This window comes from Nycticebus coucang, chromosome 1 (genome assembly GCF_027406575.1).
Source record: "Nycticebus coucang isolate mNycCou1 chromosome 1, mNycCou1.pri, whole genome shotgun sequence".
Classification (NCBI taxonomy): domain Eukaryota; kingdom Metazoa; phylum Chordata; class Mammalia; order Primates; family Lorisidae; genus Nycticebus; species Nycticebus coucang.
Window position 1 is genome coordinate 537,915 of NC_069780.1, and position 27,661 is coordinate 565,575.

The 27,661-nt window shown below is 40.6% G+C and overlaps 1 protein-coding gene across 2 annotated transcripts; it reads right to left on the minus strand.

Annotated features, from left to right (window-relative positions):
* Positions 1–496: 496 nt before the first annotated feature.
* LOC128583621 (transmembrane protease serine 11B-like protein) lies at positions 497–22,187 on the minus strand. 2 transcript variants are annotated; one of them, XM_053588385.1, is made up of 10 exons: positions 21,844–22,187; positions 18,836–18,951; positions 11,828–11,946; positions 11,662–11,729; positions 8,503–8,663; positions 7,811–7,849; positions 6,941–7,115; positions 6,011–6,270; positions 5,298–5,440; positions 498–4,496 (listed from the first exon to the last, which is right to left on the minus strand). In XM_053588385.1, the coding sequence occupies exons 1-10, from the start codon at positions 21,849–21,851 to the stop codon at positions 4,335–4,337; spliced, it is 1,251 nt and encodes a 416-aa protein (XP_053444360.1). In that variant the 5' UTR covers positions 21,852–22,187; the 3' UTR covers positions 498–4,334. The 2 variants fall into 2 exon arrangements, with proteins under 2 accessions (XP_053445161.1, XP_053444360.1); XM_053589186.1 differs by lacking the exons at positions 11,828–11,946; positions 21,844–22,187 and having other exon boundaries at positions 497–4,496; positions 18,836–18,943.
* Between the last annotated feature and the right edge of the window lie 5,474 nt (positions 22,188–27,661).

Genomic DNA, 27,661 nt, shown 5'->3' on the forward strand with positions numbered 1-27,661 from the left:
GTCAAAGAAAATACAGCAGAACCAAGCAGAAAAAGCTACTTTTGGAGATACATGGTTGTTTCTTCCATTTAATTTTACTATTATATAAGAGATAATCTGAAAATTCTATTTTAAAAGTCCAAGAATTCCTTTAACAATGGAATTTGCGAAAAGGGCTTTTATTAGAGTTTATTAAGAAGGAGTTTACTGCTTCATCAACCAAATCTTAATCTGGAAAACATTGTAGTAGGTATTGAAAGACAATACCTTTTTATAGCCCATCATTGAGCCAAGTCTTAGGATTTATACAGATCTTTAAAATGTTTAAAATGTAAGCCTGTGCTCTCTCAGTGGATACAATCAATACCCACACAAAAGAGCCGGTGCACAGTGTAAAGATGCTTCTATTATCAGCATAATGTTTGACTCAGCATGTTAAGCATCTGTTGTTCTCAATGTGCTTTTTGGCTCAGAACTTGATAAAAATGAGAAAGTGGAAAGAAACATACACAAATTATTTTAATACAAGACAGACTTTGATTAGTGTCCCAACAGAAATACAAATAATATTCTATTGGGGAACTGGAAAGGAGAGAATAATTTTTAAAAACAAGTTTTGTTTTGTTTTGTTTTGTTTTTAGATGGAATTTGATCTCGGCTTTGAAAGAGATTAGAATTTTGACTATTGAGTTGCTAAAGGAGGAACTCATAGGTAAGACTGGGAATTTTAATATAATTCAGATTATTATCTTACTTTGAAGGTAAGATTGAAAACGTTATGCTTCATTGTATAAGTCAGTCACAATTAGAGAGACTGCTAGGAAGTAGGACTTGGCAAAGAAGTGAGGAAGGAGAAAATAGAGGTGACGATGAATTTTCAAGAACAGAAATGCCGTTAAATAAATGAGTGAACAGAGAAAGGACTCGCATGCCTCAGGCGATTGCTAAGTTTTGGGAACCCTGAGTATTTGGAGGGCGGAGGAGGCAGCGGGCGCAGCGTGGGGCTGGACCCTGACAGCTGTCACGGTTTACACGGCTGTTACTTTGTGCTTTCTCGCCACTAGATGTTTTTTGAGCAAAATCTATTACTTTACCCATGCTTATCATGGAACTTGATTATGTCCTTTGCAAAAATGTTTTTTTTTTTAATTTAAATTAATTTATGCTTCTTCCAAAAATTTAACCCTTCCGACATGTGATGTCATCCTCACGAACACTGTCCCTGGGCTGGTGCCAATTGAAGAGCGCGCGCACACGGTCTTGGCTTTTGTTCTTTATCCACCAGGAGTAGGATCGCAAGGGACGTTCTCGCTCGGCCGGCTCGCCGGCCTCTCGCGGGACTGCGCATGCTCCTTCCTGGAAGTCCAGGTTGACCAGCTTGACGCCGCGGGACGAGGGGCCCAAAGCCGGGGTTACAGCGACGCCTGCTGGAGAGCGGCGGACACAGGCGCTGTCTGCTCACAGGAGCAACCAGAAGCCCAGGTGCCAGAGGTAATACTTAAAGGCTTATTATCTTTAAACTAATATGTAAGTGTATTTATGTTTTATAAATAAAAACAATTCAAAATAAAGCTTTTATTTAAATATCAAACTGTCTTCTAATTTAAAAATCGTTCAGTTTATAAAAACCAGATTAACACACATTTCATTAACACATTTGTGGTGAGCAAACATAAATGATAAATCTATCATGTACAAATATGTCCTATTAGAACTGGAAGAAACATAATTACAGGATTGCGGCTTTTTGTGGTTATGCAACCATATAGTTTCCCAATTTTTCAATGCAAAAATTTCAATCTTATTACTAGATTTTAACCACATGTTAGAAATTAGGGTGGGGGAAATATGCTCACTCTGTTTATGAATCTCTCTTATCAATATTTAATGACTAAAGATTAAAATGCATAATTTAATTTAGAATTTTTTAAGTTATTTACCTTAGATTATGACCATGTTGATTATAGAAAATTTAATACAGACTCTAGAATATGAAAATCATTCATAATGCCACTAAAAAACTCAGTTAAAAAATAATTTTTCTTGTCCTGTGTTTCTTTCTAGTCTTTTTTTCTATTCATATTTTATACAGTAGGGACAAAATACATAGCAGTTTTACCTAACTTTTATGCTCTTAGCATTATGTCATGTAAAACTGTGTAATTCTAGAGGCTTTTCGTCCCAACATAGTATTACCTATCTTTTTCTCTTCCACTCCCCAGAGCTGTGATCGCTATGCCAGAAAGAATTCTTGCTGATGAGCACCTCCCCGCCCGGCTTGATCTGGAACTGCTGTGTGGACTTGCCTACCCTTGTCATTCTGGAGGATTACGTGGTATAAGAGAAATTATGTGTTCTTTATTGGAGTAGAAAATAGTGTCAGTGGTTTGCTTTAAGGAACTAGGTTAGGCCAGAGAAATCTGTGCTTTCCAGATACCCACGTGTGCTCTCTGGTCAGTGCGAAGAGTGGCCACTGAGGAGTTGTGAGGAAGGCTGAGGAGCACCAGCAGGAGCCTTTTCCACTCTCAGTGGACCTGGCAGCAGCTCTTCCTGTCACAGACACTGGGGACAGAGCTGCGGTATGAAAGCAGTCTCCACTGCTGATCCTCCTGACCTGGATGTAGGTGGGAAATAAATCTTAACGTGTTCAGCTGTGGAGATGTAGGTGTGTGTTAACCACATTGAGATCTAGCCTATCCTGACTAATGTATGATGGCGTATTCAGTCACAGTCTTGGACACAGTTCCTGCTTTGAGTGCCCTTCCCAAACTCCTCCACCCTTCACGGAGAAATCTTTTCCTGTTTTCCTTTAGTTCATCCTACAAAGTGCCTGTGAGAAACCTCCCATCATCTTTCACGTGCTTCACCACCAGGAGCACACACACGATTGATTCTTGATGAAATTATTTTGTGGACATTGGTTATGTAGATGTTTTTAAAGTAATTACCATAGGGCAGGGGCTTTCAGAACATTCTGTGCACACCCCTGGGAAGGTCTGAGACCCTTTCAAGGAGTGTCTAATATTAAACTGATGGTGCAAGAACAATAATGGCTGAAAAGGCAGTGGCACCACACTGACCAGAAGTCATTGTATCACTGTTATTCAGTGACTTACATTTTCAGGGACAATATCCAAGTTTGTTTAAGAATACCCTACATAAAACATAAAAAATTACAAGTGCTATTAAACTTAGACCTTGAGTACATACATGTCTTTATGACACTCCCCATGACTAGATGAGAAGCAGTTAGGAGACACTGCAAGGCTGGTCTCGGGTAGACACACGGGAGCAATGTTATGATTTGCTAGCTGGGCTTATCATTTTTGTCATGGAACAACATGTTATTTGAAAAGAATGACTAAGAAACTATGCTTATTTAGAATAAGTACCTGGCAGATATTTTCTTAAAGATGAACAAAGTCAGAAGGAAAACAACTGGGGGAATTTGTTGCTAATAACAAAATTCAGGATTTATTGTGAAAATTAGGACTGTAGTAAACTGTGTGCCCCTGTGAACATGACAGCCCCTAAAACTTCAAATACTTTTATGATGGGATCAGACTTAACATTAATGAATGGATTTTTTTAAACTATATAGTGAAAGGTGTCAGCATTTGAAATATCCACGTAACTCAGTGAATCAGCATTTTCAGAACGACAGACTGCTGCTACAAAATTATGCAGTTCAAAATGTAAGATATACTAATGGAGACAAATACAACAGAGCACAGGAAGTTAGTGATGTAAAGCCTCACTGGAAGAAACGACTACTCACTGCCTTCTGGGTGTTTCCAAAGGAGAACACTACATGTATCTGAAAATACCATTGGCATACTCTTTCCTTTTCAGTTATTAATGTGTAAAACCATATTTTCTTCATATACTTCAACCAAAACAATAGATCAAATGAAGAAGCAGATATGAGAATTTAGCCATCTTCTGCTGAGACAGATGGTAAAGACATTTGCAAAACTGTAACATAATGCCAGTTTTTCATTTTGTTGTCCTGGAAGTGGTTTTAAATAAAAATTATATTATGCTAACACATGTAATGAGTGTATTATTATTTTAAATTCAATAACTACTTTAATTTTTTTTAGTTTTAATCTTTAATATGGTACTATAACAAATACAACCTACATTAAAGTTCTTAGGAGTTCTGAATACTTTTGAAGAGTACAAAAAGAAAACTAAAAACACAAAGTGAGAACAATGTCTACAGAAATCGGGAGTGAGGACATGAATGTGGTGTGGAGGACTGCGGTCCACAGGGAGCGCGCGTGGTGGGGAGTGCCCTCCGTGCACCTGCCTCACCCATCCACTCATACCAAACCCCCCAAGATGCTTCCCTCTCAGATGCCCGTCGTGGAGGTGATCCAGTCTCGGTAGGCAGTCACCCGTGCATAGACCCCCGGCTTGTTGATCTTACCACAGTCATCTCCCCAGCTCACTACTCCAACAAGATACCAAATATTTCGAGAATTTGGATGAACTAGTGGCCCTCCAGAATCACCCTAAATAAAAACAAAGAATATTTATCATCATGAGAATTTCTTCTCAGATACTTAACTTACACAAATAAGTGTAAGTGATAAGACCAGGTGACCCTTTGTGAGTGATAAGAGCTTCATGGGAACTGTGGGAAGATGCCTGGTATAAATCCCTCTGTCACTCTCAACCTCAGCTGTGACCAACCAGGGTCATTCCCTGGGACTTGGTGGGTTTGCCTTAAATTTGGAGCCATGATCCAATAAGCAACAAGTCTCGTTCTACAGAAATGCTTTGGAGACCTATGGTAGGAATATACTTGGAGTTCAGAGCTTCATGTATGAGAAAAGTAGCCAGAACCTAACCATGAGGGAGTGAGAAGGGGGGAGAAATCCAGGAATGGACTAAAAGTAATTGAGAACTCCCTAAGCCTAGTTAAGAGGGCAGACTGCAATGCTTGACAGCCTGGATTTGTCTGTCCATGCCTAGCTGTGTGACATAAGTGTTAATTTCCTATGCCTCAATTTTTTTTTAATCTTTGAAATGGGAGTAATGGTTGTAATAAGGAGTAAATGAATGAATATTTGCGAAGGACTTTGAACAGTGCTTGACTCAGAGTAAGTCCAACGTGAGTGTTTGCTAAATCCTTAAAAACACATATTGCATGTAGAAAAAAATTACTTTAGTGCTACAGTTAAGAGAGACTGAATGGATTGTCAAAGTGAAAGTTAATTGAAGCATAGAACTGTCTCCATATTGATGATTTTTATAAAATAACAGCAGCTATTTACATACTATGAGTCGGTGTGAATAACATCTGGAGTTACCTGGCAGGCGTCGATATTTCCTTCCAGGTACCCAGCGCACAGCATTGTGTCCTGCACCATCCCATAATACGCTTCCTTAGCATTACAAGTGTCGGTGTCGATGATCTTCACGGGTGCTTTCTGCAGTAACACTGGGTATTCACCTAAAGGAGGTAAACATTCTCAGCGAAAGAGCTGAGAGGGAGCAGGACGGAAGCCATACTCTGTCCTCTGGGTGAGACCTGCTTGACTACAGGCTGCTTTTAGCATGAAAAAATGTCCTCAGTTCCCTCACTTGAATGAATGAAAAAGAAATGTTCAAACTGTAGTCTGAAACATCTTTCTAGCCCTGCCTTTCTGTCCATATCATTCTTCTTATATCTTTGGACCAGAGACTTTTCTGAAAAACCAGAGGTAGGCTTTTCAGGTTAGGGAGAGTCTACAACCAAACTAGTGTCCTTGGTGTGTTTGAAACCAAGTCAGCGCACACAGCCAGGCCCCACAGACAGCACGTCCTGGGTGTCTGTACAGCCGGCAGAGAGTGGTGTTCCGACTCTGTGAACAGATAACATGTCCTGGTGTGCTCCATGGTGGGCAGAGAGTGGTGCCCTGACTCCGTGCACAGACAGCACGTCCTGGGCGTGCTGCCCAGTGGGGCCCGGACTTGGTGCCTCCACCCCTCAGTGTGCTGTGGCTCTTGACTTCACAGGGAATGCTGTTTCCTCTGTACTTACCATCATATGAAAGTGCTCCCCAGCCTGTGACAACGACTCCTTCACCTGGTGGAAAGATCTCTGTGGCTTCGGGAAGACAAACTCGGTGTACATCATTCTTAAATGAAACTTTTTCAGTGAGCACCAGCACTGCAATATCGTCGTGATGCTGGCCCTCAATGTAGCCTTCGTGAATGATAATTTGCTCAACGTAATGTTGCATGTAGGGAGGGGTTACTTTGGTGCCAAAGCTGACAGTATAGTTTTTTGGGTTTTTTGTCCTAAAGAAACATATAAATCATATATTTTGCATTTATTTCAAGATAACAGAAATACACCCTGCACCTACTGTGCTCTCCTTATGACATGAGTATTTCCTTGCTGGGTAGTCCATTAGCAGGGACACTATTTGACGTCTTGTTTGTGCTCTCACACACAGGGACATGGGAGTGAAGACTGATCACGCTCTCAGGGAGTTTAAGTTTAAATCTAATGAAAGATGAGTATAAACCCTGGGGAGTTATAATCATCAGTGAAGGGTGGTGCATATAGTTAGTGCGGCCGAAACCGAGGAACTAGAATTGACGAGCTGGGGAGAAGGGAAGTTTTCTTAGGTTAAGTAGCTTTTACAAGAAGACCGTAGGAATGAGTCATTTTTGCCTAAAACAGGGAGGAGCCGTGTGCAGGGAGGAAGCGAGCTGTGAAGCGGGATGATGTGGTTCAACAACCACAAACAGTTCAGAATATCTGAAGACGGTTGGATGATAAGAGGTGGAACTAGCGTCGAGAACGAACAGCTCCTCCCGCGTTTACTGGTAAGGCAGGACTAGCTTACCGTGTAATCTGTCTCTGAATCAGGATACTTTTGCAACTAATAATTGGATGGGGGTGACCGGCGAAACCGCAGCCGCCCAGCGCGTGGCCCCCTCCCGGGGCTGGGCGAGGACTGACCTCTGGAAGCAGTGGGCTGCAGTCAGCAGGTGCCGCTCCCCGACCAGGGACGCCCCGCAGTAGTGCCGGCCGTTCTTTTTGAGGCTGGCCTGCCATGGCCACTCTCCTTCCTGCGCGGTGGAGCCGCCCCTGATCCTGTCATATGTCGCCGACATCCTGGCCCGTCTACCGCAGCCTGTCAGAAAGGGCAGTTTTGTGCGTGCAGAAGAGCGACCGTGTTCGCTTTACCGCACAGCAGGGAGCGGCTGCGGTGCACCTGCGGCTCAGACCGTGTTCACTCTACAGCGCAGCAGGGAGCGGCTGCGGTGCACCTGCGGCTCAGACCGTGTTCGCTTTACCGCACAGCAGGGAGCGGCTGCGGTGCACCTGCGGCTCAGACCGTGTTCACTCTACAGCGCAGCAGGGAGCGGCTGCGGTGCACATGCGGCTCAGACCGTGTTCACTCTACAGCGCAGCAGGGAGCGGCTGCGGTGCACCTGCGGCTCAGACCGTGTTCGCTTTACCGCGCAGCAGGGAGCCGCTGCGGTGCACCTGCGGCTCCGCCCACCAGCATCCTGGGCTGAAGGGCACACAGGCGACCCACGGGCGACCCGCGCGGGAGCTCTGCAGACCCCGCGGTGTCCCCAGAACAAAGACAGAGTCACAGCTACGTCCTACGGACGGGGGTATGTACCCAGACTCTCCGAGTTTGAATTTAGGCGATTATTTCCTTTTTTATGTTCCAGTTTGCCTTTAATTATTTAATTATTATATATAATTAAATGAATTATTATGTGTAAATTACCTACGAGGTGCCTGGCTGTTAACAGATTGTCATTGTTTATGTTTTAGATCATCTCATATATTTAATTTAAAAGCATTTGAACTTACGGCTGTTGATAATCTTTTCGGCATCAACCTTACTGATTTCTGAAATAAAACAAAAAAGCCAGAGTAAATTTAAAACCTAGCACTGCCCACCCTGGGGCATAGAGTGAGATACCCTGTCCACCAGGGCAGAAGGGTCCAGAAACAATTTGGACTCTCAGTATAAAGCATCAGAAGAAAGGGGAGGAATGCTGGCTCATTGGAATTGTTCTTTCACCATCTGTGAATCCAGGACCCAGAAGGGCTGTCTTCACAGCTCCGTGTGAAAGGCCTCTTTTTATTTAACTGTAAGTGAATCCCACAATAAACTGGACAACTGAGGGTCTCGTAGAAGAGGAGGCCCCACACATGAACTTAATTTTTGTCAGTACATAAAAATAATTTTTGCAAGGTGACGTGCCTTGCAGTGCTGTGCTCTGAAAGTCAAAGGGGCTCCCTGAAGAGCAGCAGCCTGTGAGGACAGTTTGAAGCATCGGCATCTGCAGGAGGATGGGAAGCAGCTGCTGCCCCAGAGCCAACCGTAAGGTATGGCATTATTGTGGTTTGAATGTGTTTTTCATGAAGAAAACAAATAATTGCTCTGATGTAAAACAAGGATGTCATTTTTAAAGATATCAGATGTCAGCCTTGTGCCTGTTGCCTGTGAGGTGTGTTAGGGATGAAGGAGTGACAGGTGCTCATGGCACACAGCTTACCCTGGAGCCTCAGAGAATTGGGATCTGTCGTCAAGGACCCCACGTGGCCCCTCAGCATCTGACGGAGGATGTTTTCGACCTTTCTTCTTGTGTTCTCTTTCATTGACCGGGGGCCCTTGAACACCAGCCATATGTGTGCAATCACACTGTTGCTGTCAGGACTGGAAACAACATGAAGTTTTTATATGTCACCAAAAATAGCATTTTATTCCTCATTTCCTGAGTTTTACCACCGTGGCTGCTTCTAGCCTTGTTCAGGTCTGCACTGTGCCTTAGCCTTGGGTTGAGTGCAGAGTCACCCATCTGCCTGCATTTACTTTGGGACAGGGTGCATGCAGCCACATTATTTAGTCTAGAGGACAAGCAGCTCTGTAAATCTGAAAAGGTGTGAAAAGCCTGAGGCACCAGTGGAAATGTCACCTAGAAGTGTGCCCATTAGCGGGTCCTTCAGTCATTTCTTGGGTGATGGCTACAGACACAGCTTCTATCCTTAAGGAATTTCCAGACTTTTAGGGGGGAATAAGGCATGTATATAAGTGATTATAATTAATGAAGCAGGAGCAATAAGGTATTTATCTTATCTGGAGTTATTAATAGGAAAGATGAGTCATTTTTTTACTTAAACTAGTCAGAGAAATTTTCACAGACAGGTGACATAACCATTGGACCCTAATGTATTTTTATTGCTCCTTCATCATCAAGCAGAGATGAGGAGGAGGAATTCTCCACAATCATTGCATGGCAATGATGTTAGCATTTATGTATTTATTTATTTTTTTTGGTAATTTGATAAATTTATTGAAAAGTTAGGTTTCAATGGGAACACATGAGAACTACTGAATGGTTTTCATCTGATATTTTGCATATGTTCTTCACATAATTTCCAGTGAAAATGTTAGAAAGCAGTGGCCCAAAATTGTAAATATCTTAATAATCATATATGCACACACAGACACACATACAGAGAGGATGCCAAAAAATGTATATACATCTTAAAAAAGGAAAAAAAATTCATTGAAATAGTTAATACTCAAGATATATCTTGTTTATCTTATATATTGTATCTTGTTTTTCTTGTAATCACAGAAATCAAATGTGACTTGAGTATAAGCTATTTTTTCTTTCTTAAAATGCGTAATCATTTTTGGCACCCTCTGTATACACTCCTTAAAATAATTTTGCTCTTAAAATATATATGTACACATGTATATCTACATCTACCTATGTGGATGTGTATATACCTATGTATTTGTTTATATCCAAATTACACATTGTATATAATTTATATACATTGTATATAAATTATATACAATGTGTATATAATTTATTGTATACATTGTATATACATTGTATATACATTGTATATAATTTATATACAATGTGTAATATATATATTACACAAATGATATACACATTTTCTCTCCACACACACATATACTCTCTTACATATATCCATATATAAACTGAAAAAGGTAGACTTTAATCCTAATCTCAAATCAGAAAATATTCAGGAGAAAGGTAAGGAATAAAATGCTGTTTTAAAATACTCAATTTATGCTACATGTTTTCTCTATCCCCACTTCCTGGTTGATATACTACCCCGATGAGTTCATTTACTCCCATAATTTTCACAACAATCTATGACGGCTTCCTATCTAGTCTGCCTCCCATTGAATCCTTCTCCAGAACATCCCACCTACAAAACTCAAGAAACCTGGTGAACAGTGTAGCTTCCAAGTAAAAGCGAAGGTTCTAAAGCTAGAGAGATCTGGGCTTGAGTGTTAGCTCCAGGGTTTACAAGGAAACTCTTGTGTCACCTTGGAACACAGACTAAGCAGGTCTGGCTTCCGATTACTAGCCACTTGCAAGAAGAAATCCAGGTCTGGTTCAGTATATGCCTGCCATACCTGAAAGTGTTCAGCTTCAGCAATACAGTTTAATTCCAGGGTGGCCCAAGGCAGCCTGGCTGTCATACTGCTCAGTACCCAACCTAGTGAAGGGACGGACACTGCACTTCCATGTGGCAACATTCCCATATTTATCATGAAAATCTGGCAAGTGTTTTACATGGTCTGTCTTGCCATACTTTGCTGAATGCTTCGAATCTTGTGAGTATTTAGTGCATTTCTGGCCAAGGAAAACATCATGAAGGTAGAATAGGATTGCAGTTGATTGCAGCTACTGGTCTATTTTATTGCAAAGGGACCTGCTAGGAACTCAGAAGCCTGGATACTCTCCTCAGAAAGTCGAAGGTTCAGCTCAACAACGCCACCGACAGCCGTTGAGACAAGATGATGTTAGCATTTATTAGGCACCAGCTGTGTTCTGTGTGCTTTGTGATCACATTTGTTAGCACACTTAGTAACATAGTCTGATGAACATAGTCTTATGGCCTTGATGGAGGTAAAAGCAATTGCCTGCATTTCAAATGTGTTTATTTGAAAAATTTCCATGTGCACTATTTTTCTGTCCTGAGCACAGTTCCAAAAGCAAGGCAGGGCAGGCGTTGTTATTACCATGTCATCAGTAGAATAAGGGATTAAAGGTGATAAGGTGACTTGCCTAAGACTCTGGGCTACTGCGTGGCAAAGGCCGGAGTCTGACAGTCCCTTATTCTAGAGCTCCCTCCACTATTCCCTGGCACCCAAATCCACATGCAGGGAACATGGCAAAGCTATTTTACTTCTTGTTATGGTGACGAGAAGGTTTTCCTGGTCTTCAAAGGCTGGCAGAGATGTGCTCTCTTCCACCCTACAACTAAGAGCTCCAGGGGCAGCTCTGCAACGTGCTTAGCTAACTTGCAAGTAAAAAGACAGAAGAAAACAGGGCGCTGCTGCTAAAAAAAAGGCCAGAGCATCAGATCACCTACTGTGTAATGTTTTTTGGACATAAAAACTGAGAAATCCAGAAGGATGAGTAGTCTGCAGTCTGAAGATGAAGGCATTCCCAGTGCGTCTAATGAACTCAGCTATGCAGACTTGATCTTTACTTTGGTTTTATGGAACAATAAGTCTGGCACTTAGGGTAATGTGGGATATTAGAAGCTTATTGCCTAATGATTATAAGATATCAAGAAATACTTTTTATGTAGAACATTGAAGTGTAATGGTGTGTATGAAGGGTTCATCTCTGTTCTGATGGGTAGTGTTAGATACTTACACCAGTCTGATGACTTGAGAGTTGATATATTGCCTGTAAATGCTAGAACTTTGAAATGCATCATCCATCTGCTCAAAGAGAACATAGAGTCAAAATTAAATCCCAATAATATATTTATATTTCAGAGAATTAACATTGAAACAAATAGAGGAAAATTCTAACTTACCCTAGTCTCAAGAATTTTGCTAAGATAGTTATTTTCTGGTGATGTTTCCCTTTCATAATCTCTATTATATGGGATATCCAGCACATTAAAGCTACCTTGGTAGTAGTAGGTCCTGTTTTCTTTAAGATAAAAAAAATTCAAGAATTATTTAAATTAAATGGACTTTGAATATAAATACAGATTACATAGTAAACCAACTAGTATGAATTGTGATCATATTAGATATTGATAAACTCTTGTAAATTTTTCTGATACAGTTGATTGGATAATCCAGGGATTGTGGAAACAGTTTATAAGGCCAATAATTTATAGGCATATAGAGAGATATAGATTGTCCAAAAAGTATCCAGCCATATATGTCTGTTTTTCATAGTACAAGTCTGGATATTTTCTGGACAGCCCCTGTATATATCAGGTGAAGTTCAGAAATAGTTACATTTTGGTTGAGACAAAAATATATATTATAATCATATTTCTATCTAATCAATTGTGTGTTTATGAATAAAAATAGTACTATTTAAGTATCTACTATGTGAAGACACTTTAGAAAGACCTTAGGAAATATACTCACTTTTCAGGAGACATGTAGTCTCAGAAAGACTAAGTAATTTACTCAAAACCTACAGCTACTAAGAAGAGCCAAGGATCAAAACTCAATCTATCTGACTTCTAAACCCACAGCTAAGTCTTTGCATTTTTTCCTAAATTTGTATAGCTACTAAGTCACTTGATATATGACACATCTCTAAAATATGTGATAAATATTAAGCATCTATGAAATATGCTCCATACTATTTAAGAATTCCTAACATATAATAGATACTAAGTAAATGTTAATATTGTTTGCAATGCGATCATTGCCTCTGAAGATCATTTTGTGGAAAACACAGACTGAATATGGATGAAATCATTATACGAGATGCTAATAAAGATATTATTAAGTGATAAAGTTGATTATTTGACTGCAAATTCTACATGAATGCAGTGATAGACACCACAATATAAAAATATATTATAAATGTGAAAACATTTTATAGTGAGGAACATGATGGAAAAAGAAGTCAGAAAGTTCTCAATAAAATGTTGAAAATGGGTTGATTTAAAATGACACACAAATGCATGTTTTTAATTTTCGCTAGCTTCTCTGTGGTCATGTACTATTTACTGTGAAGACCAAGGTCTACTATAGTAGTTTTTTGCTTTTATCATAAGTTGCAAAAAGTAGACCTTGAAACTGTTCAACTTCTCTTGCATAATTCCGTGTTCATAAGGCATCATTCAGTTCTTTGGATTCATAATTATTTCTATTTATTACATTGTTCAGCAGCCATAAATATTCCTTAATGTAAATTCATACATAAGTTGGCAACTAAAGGGAGTATTTTTCCCAGAGCCAGTGGATAAACTGACTGTTTAATATCTAAGACATGTAAGACTAAGAAAAGATCCTAGAACAAGAAAATCAACTCTTTTAATATCCTATTTTTTTTTTTTTTTGTATAGACAGAGTCTCACTTTATCAGCCTTGGCGTCACAGCTCACAGCAACCTCCAACTCCTGGGCTTAGGCGATTCTCTTGCCTCAACCTTCCCAGTAGCTGGGACCACAGGCACCTGCCACAACACCCGGCTATTTTATTTGTTGCAGTTTGGCTGGGGCTGGGTTTAAACCCACCACCTTTGGTATATGGGGCCAGCGCCCTACCCACTAAGCCACAGGTGCTGCCCTAATATCCTATTTTTAATTTAATTCTGTGTAGCAGTACTAGTCAGACTAGTTATCAAAGCCGAAAATCAACAAAGAAACACTGGACTTAAATGGGACTATTGTGGAACAAATAGACCTAACAGACACTGAAAGAACATTCTACCCTCAAAAAGCAGATTATACATTTTTTTCTTTGGCACATGGAACATTTTCCAAGATAGGTTGTATACTAGGCCATGAAACCAATCTTAGCTAATTGAAAAAAAATTGAAATCATTCCATGTAACTACTCAGTTCACTTCCATTCAACATGGTCTGAGAGTCCTGGGCCGAGAAATTAGTCAAGAGAATGTAATAAAGATCTGATTTGGAAAAGAGGAAGTCAAACTATTCGTGTTTTGCTAATGATTTGATATCATATCCAGAAATCCTAAAGATTCTTCCAAAAGACTCCTAGAATTGGTAAATTCACTAACATCTCAGGTTGCAAAATTAATGGACAGAAATCAGTAGTACTTCAACACACTAATACCAGCCAAACTGAGAAATCAAGTAACCCTCCAGAAATATACTTAACCAAGAAGATAAAAAGTCTGTACAAAAGGAACTACAAAACACTGATGAAAGAAATTGTTAATTACACAAACAAATAGAAAAACATGCCATGCTCATGGATTGGAAGAATCGGTATTTTTAAAATGTCCATACCATCCAAAGTGATGTACAAATTCAATGCAATTCCCATTAAAATACCAATGTCTTTCTTTTCTTTCTTTTTTTTTTTTTTGCAGAATTAGAAAAAAACAGTACTAAATTTTGTAGGTAATCAAAGAAGAGCTCAAATAGCCAAGGCAATCCTAAGCAAAAAGAACAAATCTGGAGGCATCACATTAACTATTTCAAATTATACTATAAGGCCACATTAACCAAAACAGCATGGTACTGTTCTATAAGTAAGCATATATATTTATGAAACAGAATAGAGAACCCAGGAATAAAACCATACAACTACACCCAACTTGATCATCAACAAAGCAGACAGAAACATACACTGGGGAAAGGATGCCCTATTCAGTAAATGGTGCTGTGATAATTGGATAACCACATACAGAAGAAGGAAGCTGGATCACTCCCTCTCACCATACACAAAAACAAACTCAAGGTGGATTAAAGACTTAAATGTAAGACCTGAAACCATAAAAATTCTAGAAGAAAGCCTAGGAAAAACTCTTCTAGATATAGGCCTTGGCAAAGAATTCAGAACTAAGTCTTCAAAAGCACAGGCAACAAAAATAAAAATAAATAAACAGTACTTAATTAAAGTAGAAAGTTTCTGTACAGCAAGAGAATTAACAGAGGAAATAGACAAACTATTTACTGAAAGGGAGAAAATATCCGCAAACTACACATCAAAAAAAGGACTAATATCCAAAATCCTCAAGAAACTTGAACAAATCAGCAAAAAATTCCAAATAACTTTATTAAAAAGTGGACAAATGACATGAACAGACATTTTGCAAAAGAAGATATTCAAATCAGCAGCACAGGCCACCCTGGTGATTTTAGCACTCTAGGAGGCTGAGGCAGGAAGACAGCTTTAGCTCAGTAGTTCAAGCCCAGCCTCAGAAAATGCCAGACCCTGTCTCTACTAAAAATAGAAAAACTAGCTGGGTGTTGTGGTGGCACCTATAGTCCCAGCTACTTGGGAGGCTGAGGCAGGAGGATCACTTGAGCCCAGGAGTTTGAGGTTGCTGTGAGATAGGCTTGCACCAGGGTACTCTAGCCAGGGTGACAGAGTGAGACTTTATCTCAGAAAAAAAAGGAGTAGGGCACCGCCCATATGCCGGAAGTGGCGGGTTCAAACCCAGCCCTGGCCAAAAACTGCAAAAAAAAAAAAAGTCAGCTGAAAGAATGAAAGAATGCTCAATATTGCTAATCATCAGAGAAATACAAATTAAAACCATGATCAGATAGCACTTTATCCCTAACAGAATGGCATTAGTAAAAAGTTAAAAACAATAGATTTTTGGCCCCAGATGTGGTAAAAAGGGAATGCTCCACAGCTGGTGGGAATGTAAATTAGTACAACCTCTGTGGAAACAGCATAGAGATTATTCAGAGAAGTAAGTGTAGACTGACCATGTGATCCAGCAATCCCACCACTGGGTATCTACTCAAAGGAAAAGAAGTGATTACATTAAAAAGACACCTTCACCCATATGTTTATTGCAGAACAAGCGAAGATATGGCTAAGTGCCTGTAAGGCCATGAGTGAACTAGGGTGACTCCATGAAATACTAACTCAGCCATGAAACAGAATTAAATAGTGTCTTCTGCACCCACTTGAATAATTTTGGAAGGTATTATCCTTAGTGAAGCATCTCAGGAATGGAAAAACTAATACTGCTTATACTCACTTGTAAGTGTGAACTAAATGATGGGTGAACATGGTCCCACAGAGTGGAGTAATGGCCTTGGTAGACTTAGGGGAGGGTGGAGGGATTGAGGAATTAAAAATTACTTACTGGGTACAACATACACTATTTGGGTGTTGGGTGCACTGAAAGCCCAGACTTCACTACTATACAATCCATCCATGTCACCAAAAACCACTTCAACCCCTAAATCTATGGAAATTTTAAAATTAATTAATTAATTAAAAAGAAATAAGATCAAGATTTTATATAAAGGTCTATTTAGATAATAAAAGATATCTTAGAAATTAAATATGTAATGACAGAAATAAAGAATTTAGTAGAAAGTTTGGAAAATTTATTTGAGAAAACCAAGAAAGCAACTTTAAAAAAAAGACTAAGAGAAAATACAAAGGGAAAGATAAAGGATACAATTGAGACCACATTCAGGACGCCCATCAGAGACAGACTAAATTATCAAGGAGATAATCCAAGAAAAGTCCCAGGAACTGCAGTCTGAGTTTCCTGATTGGAATGGACCACTGAATGCTAGCACAGTGGGTGAAAATAAGGTCTATGCCATGTCACATTACCAGAAATTTTCAAAATACTGGAGATAAAGTAAAAAATCCAGTGAGATTTCAGAATACAGGTGACAGGAGCAGAAGAAGAGACTTCAGTCAAAAAATCTAGAATCAAAATGTCATCAGACTCCTTGACAAAAACATGGAAAGCAAAAAGACAACAGACCATCAGCATCAAAATTCACGGGGAAATCTTTTTCAAGTCTAGAAATCTATATGATTAATTAAGGGTAAGAATAGAATTAAGCATTTTTCAGGCATGTCAGCAGTCAAAAATGTATACCTCCCCTTGTACTCCTGGAGTATATAGTCCAGTAGCACAGGATGAATAAATGGTAAAGAGGAAATATGGTATTTAAGCATTTAGAGCAGTGATTCTCAACCTTCCTAATGCCGGAGCCCTTTGATACAGTTCCTGTGGGTTGTGACCCACAGGTTGAGAACTGCTGATTTAGAGGATTGAACCCAACAATCCAACAGGCAGTTGAAGTTTAACCCAGGATGCTACTGAAGAGAAATCCTAAAATACCTGCTGAAGAGCAGCCTGTGAAAGCAGTTTGCGGTGAGCACAGCAGCGTGTGATGCACCAGGGAGTGAATGTGACTGGAGAGAACACAGCAGAGAGTGAACTCAACAGGGTGTAAGTGTGACAGGGTTTGAACTCAGCAGGGAGTGAACTCAGCAGGGTGTGGACACAGCAGGGAGGGAACACAGCAGGCAGTGAACTCAGCAGGGAGTGATCTCAACAGGGTGTAAGTGTGACAGGGTGTGAACTCAGCAGGGTGTGAACACAGCAGGCAGTGAACTCAGCAGGTGTGAACTCAACAGGGTATAAGTGTGACAGGGTGTGAACTCAGCAGGCAGTGAACTCAGCAAGGCAGTGAATTCAGCAGCATGTAAGTGTGACAGGGTGTGAACTCAGCAGGGTGTGAACACAGCAGGCAGTGAACTCAGCAGGGTGTGAACTCAACAGGGTATAAGTGTGACAGGGTGTGAATTCAGCAGGCAGTGAACTCAGCAAGGCAGTGAATTCAGCAGGGTGTAAGTGTGACAGGGTGTGAACTCAGCAGGGTGTTAGTGTGCCAGGGTGTGAACTCAGCAGGCAGTGAATTCAGCAGGGTGTAAGTGTGACAGGGTGTGAACTCAGCAGGGAGTTAACTCAACAGGTGTGAGTGTGACAGGGTGTGAATACAGCAGGGTGTGAAAACAGCAAGCAGTGAAGACAGCAGAGAGTAAACTCAGGAGGGAATGAACTCAGCAGGGAGTGAACACAGCAGAGAGTGAACTCAGCAGAGTGTGAACTTAGCAGGGAATGAACTTAGCAGGGAGTGAACTCAGCAAGGTGTGAACACAGCAGGATGTGAACTCATCAGGCAGTGAACACAGCTAGGTGTGAGTGCACACAGAGTCTCGGTTCTTCTGAGGGAGACAATGAACAGTAATGCCAACAACTGGAAAATTAAGAGGGAGTGACATTGATAATCAACAGCACGGAAGTGGCTGCTCTGAGAAATGAGAACCAGGGCTGAGGAGTCTGCATTTATCATAAAAAGCTCTGAATAACCACTTGACTTCTTTAAACCCTGAACATATCCAGCTTTGAAGGAAAAAAGCAGCACTCAGGCGTGGCCATGCCACAAAGGGATGACGGTGAGTATACCCCCATGTAAGTACACACTCAAACTAAACAACTGCAGTAATTTTTATTCCAAACCAAAATAAAATGTTACAAACACTGACAGTATGGTAAGAATAATATTTCTGACAAAGCCCTGGAAGTGTGAGAGGAATCTGCGAAGGACAAGTGTGCAGATTCTCTTCTCTTTCATAGTAGGGTACAAATGGTACCATTTCTAAAGTTAGAATATATAGTTTCTTTAAAAAACTTTCCTTGTGTTTTTTACAGTCTTATTAAAAGCTATATTAAAGGGATTTTTTCTGTATGAATGTTTTTATTATGAAGAAACAACTAGTCAAAATTCATTATCATTGGTTTCTCCTCTGCACGTTGAGGATCATAACGTTCTAATTGTTATGTGAGGCACGTAGCTTCTTCTGGTAGAGTGAACTGTGCCCCTGTCTCTGTGTGGATGTCCATGTGTCTACCTGTGCACATTAAAACACACCAGTAAGCAGCACGGCGCTTGGCACAGGCTGACAGCAGTTACCCCGGGGGTCTGGGGTGGCTGACACCATTTTGAAGGGAGAAAATCCATTGCTTACAATTATTTCTTGATCTTTTGTGGAAATATAAATAAAGATTACAACTAAATGAAATAAATAAATGTATGCTCTTTACCAACCTACTGCCAGAAAATGAACCAGGAGACCAATAGTTACTCCTAGGATGGCCAGCACTCCAAACGTAATGAGGACAATCAGCCAGAGAGGCCAGGATGCCCGGGACGCTGTGACAGGCCTGCAAGAGAAGGATGCGAATGTGGACAAAGCATCTGAGACACCCTGGGGGCTCCACTATTCAGGGATAGCAGCAGCAAAAGACATTGGAAGAGAGAGGGAACATAGGAGTCAGGGAAGGAGGAAGGAAAAAAGTACAAAACCATGTGCTTCCCTTAAAGTTTTCCTGTTTTTACTAGACATGGGGTGTCACTCTTGCTCAGGCTGGTCTTGAACTCCTGAGCTCAAGGGATCCACCTGCCTCAGCCTCCCGGAGTGCTGGGATCACAGGCGTGAGCCACTGTGCCCAGCCTTCCAGCACACAATTTGAAATGTCAGACTTTGGTAACCACAGCTGGAGATATAAAGTTAGGAGTTACTTAAAATCAAGCATTAATCAGGGTTGTGAAACTTAATCAGTGTATCACAGAGCTTATTTTAGTATGTAAAATATTGTACAAAATTAATATTTATCTTTCCAAGGAAACCATTTGTTTTCATCCTAATTACAATTAATTTACCTCAATTTTTCATATCCTTCCTAAATTTTACAGTATTGTTTCTTGATGTCTCTCAAAAGCATTTAAATGAGTGTTTGTTTCCTAACTGTCGAATTTAAAATACTGTAGCTCTTTTAGTGGCACTCAGCCCACTCCACGAGCATTCAGCCCTGCCCCGGCCCAGGGCCTGGCTACTGGACTTTCCTCCTCACCTCCCTCCTGTCTGTACTGCTCTGTCTCCCCTGGGCTGTGATTAATTACTTCTTTCCTAATCTTAATTGAAGATATGTTTATACATTTCTTGTTTTGACTGGGTTTATTTTTAAAGCTTTAACTCAAAACAGGTGTTTGTATAAATTGCGGAAATTTTTATTTTATCTCTACAATTTGTTTTCAGAACTTGTATTATTATGAAAACAAAAGGAAATTTAAATCTATTAAAATTGTATCAAATAAAAAAGTTGAATCAAATAAAATGTCTTAGAGTTAATCCAGACACTATAGTTTGAAAGCAAAAGAATGAAATGACTTCTTAATTTCCTATACATGTGTTTTATATCATTAAAATTTCTATAGAATTTACGGTGTCCATTTCCAACCCCCTTTTCCCTTTTAATTATTTCTGGTCACAGCTCAGGTGTTTCTCTGGGTCATAGCTATCTTTAGTTCATAGCCTAAAGATCTTGCAAGCCATGACATAGATTAAATACCTGCTTAAAAATGACCAAGAGACTTCTCAGGCAGAAAAATCACTCCGCTATTAGCCAATTCCTCATAGCCCATGCTAGAAATTCTTCTGGCAAATCACAAAAGAAATTTCTGTCAGGGGGCACAAAAATTAAATAACACCCTGCTGTGGAAACCTCCTGGACGTGAGCTTCATAAGACTTCCTTGGCCAGGATCGGAAACTCAGATTCTTCTGAAATTTTCTCTATTTCATCCTATATGATTAACTCTAAGAAAAGATTTGAAATTGATGAAATGTATATTTAAATGATAAAACTTTTACTTCTATTGTTTCCTTTTTCCTCAGAGTCATTAAAAACTCAGGTACCCAGATGCCACCACAAACTTCCTTGAGGTGTTCTCCAATGCACCTGCCAGTCCAACCTGTATTCAATCTCTCCAAGCTCAGTGTATGATCAGACTCATCCCGGAATTAGGGCTTGAACCCTTCCTAGGTAATAAGGGTTTCTTAGAAACGACGCCTTAATCCTTTGCAGTTTTTCAGGTAAGGGCTTCACAGAAGTGTCAAAATGAGGAAGGAAAGGAAGGAGGAGCCCTATAAGGAAAAATGCCATCCACCCAGCACAGAGGCTGTGACTGTGTCCACGGAAACAAAGAACAGCCTCCTGCTGCTTTTTCTCGCTCAAATGTATGTGGCCCCTCATTCGTTGAGGATCAGACACTGGCTAATAAGAAAGTATCAGGGGCTTGACTAAAATAACATCTTTAGTAGAGAAGAAATCACACAATAATAAATTCTTCACTTTAGTTCAAATAAATGGTCTTAGAATGCTTAATCACAGTGTGTCCTAAGCACACAGTGTGTTCTAAGCACATTTTAATGTGATTATCGATAGTGTGAATATAGGCATAAATACAGTATGCATACGCATATTTGCCTTAAGGACTCAACTATTTATTCAAAATACACATGTTAGAGAAATATTTGTGTAGGGTATACAGTGATATTTCACAGTTATCTGAACATTAATTGTTCTATATTAGTTTCAGTTAATTTTGCTATATTTTGTGTATTTTGATATAAACTCCTTACAAGCTGAAAGAGTTCTTAAAATGTTGCCATAAATGATGACTTTCATTTAATGTAATTATCTAGTAAATACTTTAAAAATAAATACTATGTAGCCCTTGTCTATACATAATTATACATAATTTTCTGGTTCATGAACATTTAACAAATAAAAATACATGGATTCAAATGTGCTCTACAGAGACTGTGAGGCAATACTGTGAGGGTCAGGGTGATGTTCACAAAAGCACTGTAGAAAAAGGAGATGTTAAACAGGTACGAGAAAGTCATAATGATCGTCACTGTCACCAGCCATTTAGTGTTTGATTCATGAGAAAGGAAAATGTTCTCTTGCTGCCTTTTCTCTATTTTACAAAAGTCATACTCTCATGTTAATTTTGACCCACAGGAATTAAAAATCACATGTACTTTGCCTTCTAAAGCACTACTCAGTTACAACACCAAACTATAGATTCCAGACACAAGTACATTTGTGACAAAGCTGTCCCATACATAAAGTTTAGAACACTGTGCAAAAACTACACATTTCTCCCCTAAACTCAGCTGTTATATTGTAACCATGGGTGGGAGTCATCCTGGGGAGCCGGTGTCAATCTTAGTGACGTCAGGATTGTGGGCAAGCAGATGTCCACTCACCTGTACATGGTGTGCAGACAGCAGCGCTGTGGCGCTGGCAGAGGAAGAGGAAGCCTCTGGCTGCTGTGGTCCTGCTCTGGTCCTGCACGGCTCTGTGCGGCTCTCAGGTGAATGTGCTCAGCACAGCGGCAGCTGGAACGCTAAGGGCTGGGTGTGATGGCAGGAAGGAAACCTGTCTAACAAGCGTGATGACAGCTGTGGCTTAAAGAAAAAAGACGTGAGAATTCTCTTTGAGTTGGATACTTAGAACAAAAAACAACAGATATTACTTGGATTGGGCATCTGAGAGGTCCACCTAAGAAATGCCACCGCAGAGTGGTGACTCAGTGCTCCAACTCAGGCCTGTGCACCTGTGCTCACCTTCTCGGCACTGAGTGCCTCCCTGGGGAAATCAGCTGTGTTTCCTAGAACAGCCCTGACTAATGGCTTAGACATAAGTTGTCTTTGTTATATAATTGTTCTGTGGCAGTATTACTCATCAGAAACATACTACTCCTAAAAATTCTCACTCGGACTTTACATACTTTTGTAGGGATGGGTTGATAGCTAGAGGTTGGTTTTGGAGTAAGAAATAGTTCAATTTCAGTAGTCTTTATAGGAAACAGAACTAGTTAGTCTAGTTGAGAGTCATTTTACTAAGTGAATATGGATAAAGTGTTTGGGTGATGCACCAAACTCTTATGAAAAAAAAAAATCCAGATGCCGTTTAGGTGTTTGGAATACAAACACATAGATTCTTGACACCATTTCTCCTATCTTTAATAACATGCTTACTCTATTTTATTCATTCTTTTAATAAATATTTATCATGTACTTTTGGGGTCCACACATTGTTCCCAATGTGGGAATACAACAACAAATGAAATAAAGTCCCTGCCTTCATGAACACTCTAATGGGAAAGACAGACAAGCTCTAACAAAACAGCACATACATGATTTAGTGTAAGCTATTTACACATGCCATGGAGAAAATGTCATGGGGGAAAGTGGTGGGGGCAGGGCGGTCATCAACAGGTGGTCAGGAAGGGCCTCTCCGAACAATAGGCTTTTAGCAGAGACACAAATAATGATACCGATTCATGTGATTCATCCTCCTCAAACACATATTCTTGACATCTCAAGTATATGTGTTTAAACATATTTAAAACTCTTGGTTGTCTTCAGGGTAAAATGCAAGTTTGGTTGCTCTTCCTTGTACTTCACCACACTGTCTGCACCGGTGCTGTTCCCTGGTAGTGTGGGGGGATCGGGACATGGCTTCTCTTTCAATGGGACATAAATCAATCTAAGCCTTGGATCTCTCTAACAGGATGTACTCATAAATCTATCCTATCTACGGAGACCATGTCCGTCAAGTACGTGGCACAACCCTGGGACACTGTGTTGTCATAACAACTGGTAACTGCTGCCTCGCCAAGTCACCATGAGCACAGGTAATGTCTGACGGTGTGAACTAGACTGTCTGTGCTTAGCAGACCACACACTGGAGGCCACACACGGTGTAAAACTGAGGCCGTGCACGGGCACAAATAGTGACAGCACATGTGCTTGTTTCACATGACACTGTGACGTGACCTTGTCCTCCACAGAGTTCATGCTCCAGAACTGCACAATCGAGTTCCTCCAAAAAACCACCCCCAAAAGTCTCTTAATGCTTCAAGTAACATTATGACTTTGTGTTGGGCTGCTTTCTTACATCCTGGGCCACATGGTTAGACACCCTGGGAGTACAACAGTTGGAAAATCTCAGAAGGGAAGTTTAGAAACCTTAGGTAACTAAGCGAGTGGAACTTGGGCTGCAAGGGCATCATGGGACCTGACACAGACATGTAGCAGCAGGATTATCACGGCGCCTGTCGTTTTTATTCAGCAGGACACAATGGCAGCCTCCACTGGGACAGCGAGAAATCCTGGAACACAGAGATGAAAGAGAGTCGTTGAGAAGTTTGTGGTCTGTTAGAAGAGTTGGATGCACAGACAGACAATTTTTACATCTGAGGAAAGTGTAGTAGCAGGTGCAGGCCTGGGGCTCTGGAACAGCCGCCTGGAGACGTCAGGAAAGGATACAGGTGGGAGGCCCCTGCATCCTCAACAATGAGAGGGTAAAGTGAGTCGAGCTTTTCATGGATTTGGAAGTCACAATAAAAACTTTAGGTTTTATTCTCTAAGAGTGTTGAGGTGGGCAGTGAGGGGTGGAGTAGGATTTTAAACAGGAGAGAGAGGTGCTCCCAGATTAATTCTCTGTGATCACTGAGATGTGTGTCCTCTGAGCCATCACAGTACATGGGGCAGAGGCAGAAGGATCAGCAATTCAGGGTATGCCACATTTTCTTCAAAAGGAAGTTAGGTTAATTTAGAATTCCTCTCTGGCTCTTAAGTGTCCTGCTCTGAACATAGTTCTGCTTGGTTTCTCTTAATCCTTTCTTGTTCATCAAGAGGCTGGGAAAGGGAGGACAGACCTCTTATTACCCTGGTTAATGATTTGCACTTCATTGTCTTTAGTAAATAAGATAAATCTGACTTAAAAAGCATAAACCCATAGGGATCTAAAAATAGACCTGCCATTCTATCCTACAATTCCTCTACTAGGTATATATCCAGAAGACCAAAAATCACATTATAACAAAGATATTTGTACCAGAATGTTCATTGCAGCCCAATTCATAATTTCTAAGTCATTGGAGAAGCCCAAGTGCCCATTAACCCACGAATGGATTAAAAAATTGTGGTACATGTACACCATGGAATATTATACAGCCTTAAAGAAAGATGGAGACTTTACCTCTTTCATGTTTACATGGATGGAGCTGAAACATATTCTTCTTAGCAAAGTATCTCAAGAATGGAAGAAAACGTAGCCAATATACTCAGCCCTACTATGAAACCAATTTATAGCTTTCATATGAAACCCAATTATAGCCCAAGAATGTGGGGAAAGGAGATAGGGAGGGGGAAGATGGGGGGAGGGAGGGTAATTGGTGGGATCACACCTGCGGTGCATCTTACAATGTGAAATTTACTAAATGTAGAATATAAAATGTCTTAACACAATAACTAAGAAAATGTCATGAAGGCTATGTTAACAAAAAAAAAAAAAAAAAAAAGCATAAACCCAGCCTGATATCATAAACCAGAGATGGCTCTTTAATGGAATTACTGAATAATGTATGTCCCTATATTTTAAAAGATAAAGTTTTGTTTACTCAACCACAATTGCCTACTATGATAAATTTTAAAAGAAGATAATAAAATGTAAAGGTGATAAAATAAGAAAGTAGATAGATTGTTTTCTTTTCATAAATCAGCATATTTATGCAGAACAACATAAAATTCTATTGTAATTTTTCTGGAATTCTTTGATCACTATAAACTGCACATCTGAGATATTCCTGACACATCACTATAAAATGTTTCAAAAGCAAATTACTCTAAACTTCCTCTTCCAGTGGAACTGTGAAAAATGAACACCAGCACCAAGCTGCAAGTCACCAGTGCCCCTGGCAGGCCGTGTACTGAGGGCAGTGGTTCTCAACCTTCCTAATGCTGCAATGTATTTTCATTGTTAAAAAGGGGTCACAACCCACAGGTTGAGAACTGCTGGCCAAAGGCCAGTCTAGTGCTAAAGGCAGCCACGTGCTACAGCTGCACAAAGGAGCTAACACTGCTCAGGCCACACCATCAGCTAGATATGGGCAGGGTGGAGGGCAGACATGGTCAGGCGGCTTTAGGCTATTTTGGACTGGTCTGGGTCAGGCTGACCTGGCTATTATAGAAAAGGCACGGATAAAGACCTTGCAGGTGGGCCGTTCTGAAAACAGAGTTAATACAGACCCTGGGAGGCTTCCAAGAAACAGCTGACACCCCTCAAGTCTGTATAAAACCCAAAATGGTGCTTTCTAGGGCCCCGTAGTCACTAGGACAGAGCTCTGGCCAGTCGTTAATAAGCTTTCTTTTTCTTGCTAAAATTTTACTTGCCCTTTTCAATTATTTCAATCACTACCTCAAGCCACCCCAGGGCTCTAACACTGGTAAGTGTTGAACATTCAAAGCTCAGGGCCAGGGAGTGGGGCTGATTTGTAGCACTGCCCATTTCCGTGGTGTAAACCCCAGGGGCCAATTTCAAGCTGCCCTGGGATGTCACTGACTGTGGTGTGGGGAGGGGTGATCCCACCATAAAGATGCAACAGATATAAAAATCCTCAAGGCCATAAATGCTGATGAAATTCAGTAAAATGATTAAGGAATAATGACTTTTGTGTACTTAGTACCTTTAATTCTCAACTGTGGCTATGTCTCATAACCGGCACATACACTTCCTAAAGTTTTAACATTTGACTCTTGTACATGGGTGAAAGCCAGCTTCAACTCTTCACTGCAGCGCTTTAAATATTAAAATTTGCAGACATTTCATAAGTTTGGATATTTGACAGGACTCATAAGAGTCCACAGATGATGCTTACATGAGGCTTTTGTTTGGGGGCAAGACATGATTGCAAGAGAGACTTTACCTAACAATTGCAATCAGTGTAACCTGGCTTATTGTACCCTCAATGAATCCCCAACAATAAAAAAAATAAAATTAAAAATTAAAAAAAAAAGTGAAGGGTGAAAGTAAAGGAGCAGAGTGGTGAGGAGTGCAGGCGGGAGCTCACCATGGGTTATTCACAGACTGAAGCACCAGAATAGATGCAAAGCAGAAGCTCAGCAAGATCTTGGCCCAGTAAACAAATGGGCCCGCGGCCCACAGGGAGCCAGAAAGTGTCAGACTTTAAACCTCACGAGTCACTTATTTTGGCCAACCGTTAAAGCCAAGCACGTGAGACTTTCTCACTTTAGCTTCAAATTAACTCTGCTTTAAAGAAATCCAATAATGAAAATGATGAAAGATAATGTTTCAATATCTATTACCCAGGATGATTCCAACTCCATGCTTTTGAAATACAGGAGACTGAGGAAAGATAAAGAATTCAAGTGAAAATTTCTGATATATGGGATTGGGAGTCCCAGGAGAAGTCACAACATTGACTTTTAAAGCTAAAGTTAATATTTGGGCGTGACTGACATGGAACTGACATTGAAAGCCATTGGGCCAGACAGGACCGTCCAGGTGTGGAAGAGGTGGGATTGAGCCTGCTCCTGGGGGCGCCCCAGTATCGGGAAGGCAGGAAGGCCCAGGAGAAGATAATGAGGCTTAGCAAGGCCACCAACACAACCGGGGGCTTTTCTGGAAGCCAAGTGAAAAAGTGTTTTGGTAAGGAATGAGCAATAGTGCTAATGTCTATTGATAAGTAAGAGGAGGGTTGAGAATTGGTCACTGAAGTTGGCAAGGCAGAACTCATGTGGTGGCATTGACAAGAGTGGTTTTGGAGGTGTGCCTGTGACAATATTTTACTTGGAGTGGGTCTGAGAGAGAAGGGAAAGTAAAGAAGCAGAGCCATCAGTTCGAACTGCTTGTACAAAGAACTGTGGCAGGAAGGATTCATGGGGTTAAAGAATAACTTTGTTTTTGTGTGGGGGTCATCACAGAAGTTACTGCATCTGTGGAAATGACTCAGTATAGAGGGTAAAACTGATGGGGGGGGGGCGGAGTGCTAGAAACAGAGTCTGTGAGAAGGTGAGTGCAGATAGGATTTTAGCGCCAGTGGAGAGTTTTACCTTTGGTTGGTGTGGAAACAGCTCATCGGTTGCTACAGCTGGAAGGCGGATGGTGATAACAGCAGCATCCCCCAGACGCTTGCTGTGCCCTTCAGGTGCACACACCTGTTAGCTCCTTGAACATTCTACAGCCACACCGAGAAGTAGATATCATTCTACCCCG

Excerpts from the sequence above, each read along its gene's own strand:
- LOC128583621 (XM_053588385.1), bottom strand. Across the intron at positions 11,730-11,827 it reads GCAAAATTCTTGAGACTAGG|ATGGATGATGCATTTCAAAG; the intron begins GTAAGTTAGAAT and ends CTCTTTGAGCAG. Across the intron at positions 5,441-6,010 it reads GGGAGCACTTTCATATGATG|GTGAATACCCAGTGTTACTG; the intron begins GTAAGTACAGAG and ends TACCTCCTTTAG.